A 9,623-nucleotide genomic window follows, 5' to 3' on the forward strand; every position below is an offset into this window, starting at 1 on the left:
ACTATTTCCCAGCGGAAAATAAAAAAAGGGAAAAGGCGAAAATATAAAAATAGAAAAATAAAATAATATTGTTGCATTTGAGACAGGGAAAAGGTGGGGCCGACGTTATCCTATAGTCCGTGGTGGGCCAGCCATGTATAGTAGTCTCGTGCCGTGTCGCAGGCGGAGGAGGCGAATGCGTGGGGAGAAGAGTCGCCCATTCCAAATTTGCAATTGCATGCACATACAGACTGGAGAGAGAAAGACTATAGAGAGAGAGAGAGAGAGAGAGAGAGTCCTTATCCGTTAAAAAGACCAAAAAGTTGACAAGCCGGAGGGTCCCACCAATTACCCGTGTCCGATGGTACCATCCGGTTCTTATCCGTTCTTTCCTTCCAGCTGACGTCGCCCAACTCTGGCTAAATAAGAAGGTGATGACGTCATTGGAAGTCGGGGATTTTTCCTACCAAGTATAAGCGAGTTGGTGAGAAAATTGGAAAAAATCAAACAAGATCAAAGAAGAAGATATTGCGTCTTAGAACTTATCCGTTGATTTTTTTTTTTTTTGTTTTTTTAAAAAAAGTTAACAAATTTAATGGGTTGAATTATTAGATTGACTTTTAATTTTAGAACTGTTTACATGTATTCAACATAATTATCGTCTAACTGTTGATATCATTATATTTCTTGAGATTATCTACATTAATGAGAAGGGAGTAGACTTAACTTCATAATGAGTTAGCAATAATGTGATTCAAGTTCATTTTTGGCGAGAATCAAATCTAAGATATCTGATGTACAAATGAAGATGAATATCACTAGATCGTAGTGTGAAGTGACAACCATATCGATATTTTAAACATGTTAAGTATTAAGTATTGTTAAAGATTAAGAGAGTGGAGACCAACATTCTGGAGATAATTGGTTGGACCTTTTTCGGCTTAGGTATTGGGCTAGATCTGGATATAGTCAATGAATTGGGCTAAATGAGCCCACAGATTCTGACCTGCATAGAAACCCAACTTTAAGGGCATTTCCGAACATTACCTCAAATGCTTAGTAACTTCTAGGCCTGTAAAAAGGGACGAGGCCCGATGGGCCGGTCTGAGCCCAATCTTATTTTTCGAGTTGTGACTGGCCCGACCAATTCTTAGGACCGGGCTTATCCAGCGCCATTTGAAATAGGAAGGGCCTGAGCCGGCCCATGATCTGGATAGGCCCCGTCCCTTAGGCGTTGTTCTTAGACCCTACCCGATATAGAAGAAGACGTGTGAAATTATTCAAAACCAATCCAAGAATGTTCAGACCACATGACCTTTCAATTCATGTCGTTAGGTTGATAAGCACCCACCAAGAATTCATTCCAGGTTTAATTTGTTCCAGATTAATTCAAGAGCACTCATACGTTTGTTATGATGAATTGTCTATTTATCTGATATATTTAGATAATTAAACGATATCCGGTTATAAATTTTTTTTGTAAAAGTAATCTTCAAATTAATATTAAGAAATTGACCAGTTTCGTTTATAAAATTTCTATAGCATAGTAGTACAATCTAAACCAAATAATCAAAAGATGGCCAAAAGCCCAAGATAACAAAAGCACATGACATAAGCCCAAAAGCACATATTCCAACATAATCCTAACGAGATAAACTGTCTCTCATTCCTTAATCAGCGCTTGAATTTAATGAAACTCGACACTCAAACTGTAATTGCCCATCAAGCTTTCCAGCTGACATCAAACAATGGCAGATCCTGATTTGTAACAAACAACAAAAACTCAAGCTCTTAAATCTGACCACCCCCCGGGCCAAAACCCAGGTGGGAGTAGGTGCAGCCATGCCGGGCCCTGGTCCGCACCTCATGTACGCCATGGGTTCGGGCCTGGCTCTGACCACCCTCAGCGGCGGCAGGTTCAGCCCCCACCACACCCTCTTCTACACGGTCAACGCCTTCTTCGGCCCCGACATCGGCTCCTTCTCCGAGTGGCTCGACTCCGTCTTCGGCTTCGGGTTCGGCTCCGAGCTCGCCGACTTGGTCCACGATCCCATCTTCTATTTCCTCCTCCTGGGTCTTCCTCTCTGTTTTCTCTACTCCTGGGTTTCTGGAGTTTTGCTTCGAAGGCGGGTTCTTGATTCGTTTTCTGGGGTGAGTTGTCGTTTTTCAGATTTGGGGTTTCTATTTTTGGTTGTGGGAGCTGGGGAACTGTGAGAAAATGGAAACAAAGTTTGAATCTTGGATCTTTTGGGTTTCTATTTTCGGACTTTAGTTGTCAGTTTTAAGATTTGGGGTTTCTATTTTTGGCTGTGCAGATCTTAGGAGAAAATCAAAGTAGGATTTCTGCATATGATCTGAACTGTGTGATTTACTTGATCAGATTAATGAACATTAGCCTCATATGAATCATATGCTCGATACTGGGAAAGGGGAATGAGGTTGTATTTATTAAGTGAGATTTGTTTTGGTTGTTTAATGTTGCTTTTAAGGTTGTTCGTAATTGTAAGATTTTGTTGGAAAATTGCAGAACCAGAATCCTTGTTTTGATCATTCATCATTAACACAAGTAGTGAACATGTCTGTCATTTCTTGTGTTTTTATGTTACAGGTGCCCCTTACTAAGAAGCAATGCTTCTTGCTGGTGTCAGCTGGTTCTTTTTCACACTTCTTCCTCGATCACTTGTTCGAGGTAATATTGAGACGTCGATCAGCTCTTCTGCTCGAAGATCCTAATTCAATTCTTTATCGATTGTTTGTTCTATGAAGAAGAACCAATGACTTGTGTTTTGGAGGGTTAACATTTTAATTTTGGTTTGTTTTCTTTTCATTAGGGGTTGATGTAGCCATGGGAGAAAAGGTCGTAATATGATTCTTAATTTCGGTAGTAGTGGATGTTTACAGTCATAATTTGACATCGAATATGTATCAACGGAGTCTAAAGTTTAATAGCACCTATGTGCAAGAACTTTGAGGCTCATCGATCCACCTGTAATTCAGTCACGGAGCATAATTCATGTTTTCTACTTCCCTTTTTGTCTGTTTACATTTTTATATGTCCTTTCAAATTGCAGGAGAATGGGCATTCATCAGAGTATACATGGATTTTGAGCACTGGTTGGTGGGAGGGTCGAGCACCGGTTAATCCAGATGCTGTTGTTGTAGTTGGCATTTTATGCATCATCTTAATTGGCGGATTTGTATACATCAACAGGTATTTATTTGAGGCACTCCACATACATCTGGTTCCTCTTTCCCTAGCTCGCCACAGGTCCTTTACGTATATGTTGATCACTTGTTTGGGCTTGCAGAGTTAGGCCTCACAGGTCTATTACCAAACAATCGATACAATCAGCAATTCTAATTGCTATCGTAGCACTCCTGTACAGCTTATGGTGTGCAAGCCAAATATTCTGGGTAAATCCACGCCGGCCAGCAGTTGGCGAAGAGGCTGATTATGGGGTTCTCGTGTTTCTAGCGAAATATTTCTTTCTCCCTCACCTTTTGTGCATTTTGTCAATGCACCCAAGAGATCTTGAAGCAGAGCAAATCCCACCATAAACACCAGTTACATTTACAAATAGAGAAATCCCACTTTTGTTGTCGAATATAGTCACGACAAGAGCTTAAATTATGTTTGGAAGAAAAATTCTCAGGTCTTTCCACGGCGGTTGGTTTTGTTGTGTAACACATACCTTCGGTTTTAGGTATTTTCTACACCTATACGGTTTTGAAGAGGTTACGGACTCCTATTTGTACCTTGTAAGCCCCGTAATGAAGTTTGAATTCTGCTATATGCTTCCTTGGTTGTAAGGTTTTTGCATTGAGAATGTTTGTTGAAGAAATGAGGATTCGGTTTTTGAATATTTGGTTAAAATAGTAGTAAAGACCCTGTTGAGATCATGTCCAAAGCAGAACCTGTTGAAACTACAGTTTGTTTTCATGACATCTTGGAACCGAAATCCTTCCTCGCGACAGACAACGTAGCGGTGTGCATCTGCAAGAGCTAAAACAGAGGAAAGTATCTTAATACAGCCATCTTAACCAAACGATCCTCGCACCTCACGCTCTCTCCATATCTCTACCAAGCTCAAACTTAAAAGAGATTTTTCAGCGTGACCGGAGCCCCGGTGGTATACCACGCATTATTATACAAATGATGAGATATGTGTGTTCCAGTCACAATGAAAATTACATAACTAATGAAATGATTCAATATTTTGGTAGGTATCCTCCGAAATATACCTAATCGATTGAGAACTAGGAACATACCTAAAATCTGAATTGGGGTCTTGGGTTTCCCAACCATTACGTGTAGCCTCCAAATAGACGATTTTATGTTTAATTTGTCAAAAAAAGTTTTTTTTTTTTGTTTTTTCATTGGTGTGTTTGTGCTTTTAATGGCTAGGGTTTTGTTTAACAAAGGAAGGTGGAAATAAGGATGGCAACGGTTCGGATTGGGAACGAAAATGTCATATTCATTCCCGTAAATTATGAAAATGAACCATGTCCATATTTGCAAATTAACCATCAAGGATTATAATCATACCCACCGAGTAATAGATTTCTCATTGTTAAACGGTTATATCTATTTTCGTCAATGTGAAAAATTTATTCGTTCAACTGGCACATTATAATTTGATACTAATTCTGTCATTAAATATCCACACCCAAATCATCAAAGACGTAATTAAACAAATATTTTCTTGAGGTGTTTGATAAGCCAAATATGATAGCAAATAAGGCAAATTGGTGAAAAAAAGAAAGGGATGACAAAAGCAAATACAACAGCCACTACAAACGAAGCAATTTATCAAATAATTTCAATACTTGTGAATGTACAGAAAAATCATATATTTTATATTATATATAAAATTCGAGGTGGACTCTGGGATGGATACAGATTGAGAACCCTATAACCATATCCTAAATCGTGAACAAATAATATTCACGATTTTTTCTTATACTCGAAAATACCCAAAATTTCATCCTCAAATCCATCCTACTCGGACGGTTATCAGGTTTAATTACCATCTCTAGGTGGGAGTGGTTTGAGAACTTGAAGAAATAAATTCTTTGGATGCATATGATCCAAAATTAAAAATGACTTGGAATGTATTTAGAATTTTACGTTTTAGGGTCTAAATTATTTCATATTAGGGAATCTAAGTTATTTAAAATTTAGTTTTTATGTAAAATGTAGTCAACAAAATGTGTAATGTCAATAAAACAAAACTTTCTAAAAATCTTCACTTCAACCAATTTCTCAAATAGAAGTAAAGATGACACTGAAAGAAATTGAAACTCCATTTCAACAGTTCATCACGTTGTCCTTTTGAGATCATGTCCCAATTGGAGCCAATTTAGAATACAGTTCGTTTACAACATAGCAACGAACTTATATGCCCTTGACATAACATACGGTTTAATATCTTAGTAGATAAGGTGTTGGATTTCTACCCATATATTTTGGGTTCGAAACTTTCCCCTTCTCTAAATTATTAATAGTTTTAAAGTCTCAACCTCCCTTTAGTTACTAAAAAAAAAAATTTGTACAAAAAACATAGCAACGAAGAACTTCATAAATATGTTCATCACATCTGGAAACCGATAGCCTTTTCTGCGAAAGATGGCAGTCGAAACGCAGCAGTGTGGATCTGCAAGATGGAAACCAGAGGAAAGTGAATCCATTCGGAACCCATATAAGCATCCAAACATAGGCTCAAATTAATAGTTCTGCGAAGAAGAAGTTAATTAGTGCCTCTGAGTTGTAGAACTTGGGAGGTCCCTTTGCCACGCCATAGTTCTCTTGATTTAATGGATTTATAGGGTGTTTAAAGTCCACGGTTGGTCCTTCCTTCGAGCAAAGCATGAACCCAATGATCCCACTAAGAGCAGAGATACACAAGCCTAATTAGTAGTACATTAGCAAATACCAAATATAATAATAGGGTTTTTTTAACTTTAATCCTTTAAGAAGGTTAAAATTTAAAATAAACCTGGTGTTAGATTACATATTGATTATAATCCATTGATGTGTCCTTAATTCAAAATAATTAATGTGTATTTTATTTAATGTCTTCCATTAAATATTTAAATTTATTAATGAACAAATTTTAATTTTTTATTTAACATTACTCAATTAATGTACCGAAATATTAGTACCGAAATGTATGTATCGAAATATATGCACCGAAATGTATTATATTAAATTAATGTACCTAAATGTGTGTACCGAATCGTCTGCACTGAAATGTTAGTACCGAAATGTGTTATATTGAATTAATGTACCTAAATATTTGTATCGAAATATATGTACTAAAATGTGTGTACCAAAATGTGTGTACCAAAATGTGTGCATTGAAATGTATTATAATGAATTTAATGTACCTAAATGAAGAAGACAAAGTATTATATTGAATTAATGTACCTAAATATATTGTATAACAAAAATTAATTTATCTAAATTTTACAACAAAATATATTACAATAAATGAAATAAAAATAAAATTTTTAATGAAATAAAATCAATACATTAAAAATTAGGAAGAAAAAGAGAAATAATTAAAAAAATTAAAATATAATTAATAAATGAGGTTATTAATGTCTCAATGGACTAAAATTAGATTTTGATCTTACTCATGATTTTAATCTAAAAGTTATCTTTGCCAAGGATTAAAAATGAAGTTTTCTAATAATATTAATATGAGAGTTAATAAAATGCAAAGGGACCTCTTGCCTTGTATATGCAGGAACTGTTGTCCAGGCATAGTTGACGGAGCCCTTGAATATTTTGCGGCAGTTTGCTACGGTATCGGCAAAGTTAACAAAGTCTTCGCTCCAGAAGCTGTCCGCCGGGGTAGACAGCACACCGCCGGGGCGAAGAGCCCTTGCAACTGATTCCAGGAAGTCCTTATCAGAAAGTTCTTTTGCAGTAGCACCTGTAAGGGATTTCAGTACGTATATTGCTGTGAGGATCTGGAAGTTGGATGTTTAGAACGTGATGTACGTTTAATATGAGAAGAAAAAAAATACCCATGCCCTGGAATGCATCAATTATAATTGCATCATAGGTGCCTTGCGGAACTGACTTCATGAATGCAACTCCTACATGTTTGTCAAAAAATAGTTAAGGCACAAATAAATGAAGTAAAAGAGACTTATCAGTAGGCCAAAAGCAATGTCTTGCAAAGGAGGACTTTTATGCAATGGAATATCACTATCACAGTAACCGAATCAAATTATAATGCAATGTGGAAAAGTAAAAATGCGATATTGGATTGGGATATAGCCACAATGACATCCTCATTGAAAGCAAGTTTCACTTCTTCTAAAGTTATACCATACCATCATCTATGTGTACTTGCACTCTGGGATCCTTATATCCCACAGCTATGTCCGGAAAAAAGCGCTTATAAACCTGAAATACCAAGAAAATTTATCCAAGGAGGGATGTGTACATGTATATGAGAAGTTTAAAGAAAGCTTGCTCACATCTATCACCATTGTGTCAATTTCGCATATATCGATTTCTTCAACAGAAGAGTGACGCGATATTTCCCTCAAAATGCCTCCATCTCCGCCTCCAACAAGCAAGACCTGAGGAAAAATTAACCAAAACAGTATTGGATAAAAAATGATCAAACAGGTTAGTTTTAGTAATGCTTGTTTTGCAGGATGATGGGTGACTATGAGAGAGAGAGAGAGTACTAGATGAAGAGATGAGTTAACCTTCCTTGGGTTTGGGATAGAGCAAAGTGGGAGGTGAGAGAGCATTTCCTGGTAAGCAAATTCATCCCTCTCTGTGAGTTGAAGAAAACCATCCAAGATGGCTACCTTGCCATGCTCTGATGACTGTAACCAAATTAATGAAACAACAGAAAATACACAATTGTACATGAGGGAGGTGATATTATTAATTTACTGATCATGTTGTAGTTTATAATAATGTGTATCCATTTGTTGAAACTAAATCAGACCATGTGAGATATTAACACGATATTATAACACATAAATTAATAATATATATGTACAACTAAAAATTTCTTTAGTTAACATGCCATTTGATAACCATTTCGTTTACAGTTCTCACTTTTCATTTTTTGTAAACAAAAAAGGGAAAATTCGTTTGGTAACTACTTATAGTTTTCAAATTGAAAAGCAAAGAGTGAAAACTAAAAAGCAAAATTTGAAAACTCAAGAAAGTAGTTTTCACATTTTAATTTTTTGAAAATTGAAAATAGTTACCAAACAGGTTTTTATTTTATTTTTTAAATCGAAAATCTGTTTGGTATCTACTTTTAGTTTTCAAAAGAAATGAAAACTCAAAGACAAATTTTGAAAATTAAAGAAAGTAGTTTTCATTTTTTTAATTAAAAATAGTTACCAAACGGGTTTTTAATTTTTTTAAAAATTGATAATTACTTTCATTTTCCAAAAAGATAAAAACTAAAAATTGAAAGCTAAAATTTAAAAACTCAAAAAAAAGTAGTTTTCATTTTTTGGTTTTCAGTTTTTAATTTTTGGTTTTCCGATTTTTTAAAATTGAAACTAAATGAGTTTTCATTTTTACATTTTAAAAAAAGTGAAATAAAATTTGAAAAATGAAAACAAAATAATTACCTGAAAAACAAAAAGATCTTGAAACTCTGACTTCCCATGGAATAAGGTTTTCTCCATCTTATATAAATGTGCCTTCCCTGCACCGTATATATGTAGACCAAAATGACCAAAATCAAATCACAATTAGTTGGCATATAATGTCGCATGCAAAATACATATTTAGTAAAGTGTTATTCACATCATTTTTACTTTTCACACATTCTTATCAATCTTTGGCCATTGATCTTTAAAGAGATGTGTAAGAAGTAAAAATGAGTATATGGATAACACTATTTTACTCGAACAGAGATTGATCAATGCTTAATTACCAGGTCCATCTGTGGAAACATCAGCATACCATCCTGCCTTAGTAAATGCAACACTACTAGGTATGGCCTCTGCCTCCTCCTTTCCATTATTATCAAAGACCAATCCCATCTCAGCATTACCATTTTGATGACCATTTGCAGCTACACTCATTATTTCAACATCCTCCACAAGGTTTTCGTCAACAAAACCTGCAAAAACAGTAACACTACCGTTCTTCTCAGCCATGATTATCGGTTTCCAGCTACATATGATCCTGGTATGGCTCTGTGTTTATATATACACACAGACACAGACACAGACACAGACACAGACACAGACACAGACACACTCACACAGACACATGCATGCCTCTTTGTGGCTATTAGCTAGCCAGGTCCCTTGTTGTACGCTACAGTATTTCCTGGGGCAATAAACAGGCACCTGCAGATTGACAAATGCATGGTCCTAGCCAAGTTGTGTGTATGATTGCAACTTAATTGACACGCGTTAAATATGCATCACGTTGTTATTGACAGTTGAAGGTAAAGCTTGAAAGCGAAGAAATCGGAGAAGAAGAGAGAGTAACTATTTTTATTTCAATTGAATGTATTACAACCTTCTGCTATACTGAAGGTTGTCAATTCCTTATACAGCCAACATTACATGTCACAATTACTACAATATCCTTCTAACGGCCACAACTATATTAACAAGGAGTGTGCTATCCACACAACCCA

At 35.8% G+C, this 9,623-nt stretch overlaps 2 protein-coding genes across 2 annotated transcripts; one reads left to right on the forward strand and one right to left on the reverse strand.

The window, feature by feature from the left end:
* Window positions 1-1,607: 1,607 nt before the first annotated feature.
* On the forward strand, window positions 1,608-3,840 carry LOC137711145 (uncharacterized). The gene is made up of 4 exons (XM_068450353.2): window positions 1,608-2,130; window positions 2,588-2,668; window positions 3,051-3,190; window positions 3,288-3,840. Exons 1-4 carry the CDS (start codon window positions 1,822-1,824, stop codon window positions 3,535-3,537), a joined length of 780 nt encoding a protein of 259 aa, XP_068306454.2. The 5' UTR covers window positions 1,608-1,821; the 3' UTR covers window positions 3,538-3,840.
* A 1,425-nt stretch (window positions 3,841-5,265) lies between these two features.
* On the reverse strand, window positions 5,266-9,261 carry LOC137709702 (spermidine synthase-like). Its single transcript, XM_068448683.2, has 9 exons — window positions 8,907-9,261; window positions 8,599-8,675; window positions 7,708-7,830; window positions 7,471-7,575; window positions 7,324-7,396; window positions 7,012-7,083; window positions 6,716-6,917; window positions 5,738-5,864; window positions 5,266-5,633 (listed from the first exon to the last, which is right to left on the reverse strand). The coding sequence occupies exons 1-9, from the start codon at window positions 9,130-9,132 to the stop codon at window positions 5,571-5,573; spliced, it is 1,068 nt and encodes a 355-aa protein (XP_068304784.1). The 5' UTR covers window positions 9,133-9,261; the 3' UTR covers window positions 5,266-5,570.
* Between the last annotated feature and the right edge of the window lie 362 nt (window positions 9,262-9,623).

This window comes from Pyrus communis, chromosome 6, assembly GCF_041283825.1.
Source record: "Pyrus communis isolate YQ-2024b chromosome 6, ASM4128382v1, whole genome shotgun sequence".
In the NCBI taxonomy this organism is placed as follows: domain Eukaryota; kingdom Viridiplantae; phylum Streptophyta; class Magnoliopsida; order Rosales; family Rosaceae; genus Pyrus; species Pyrus communis.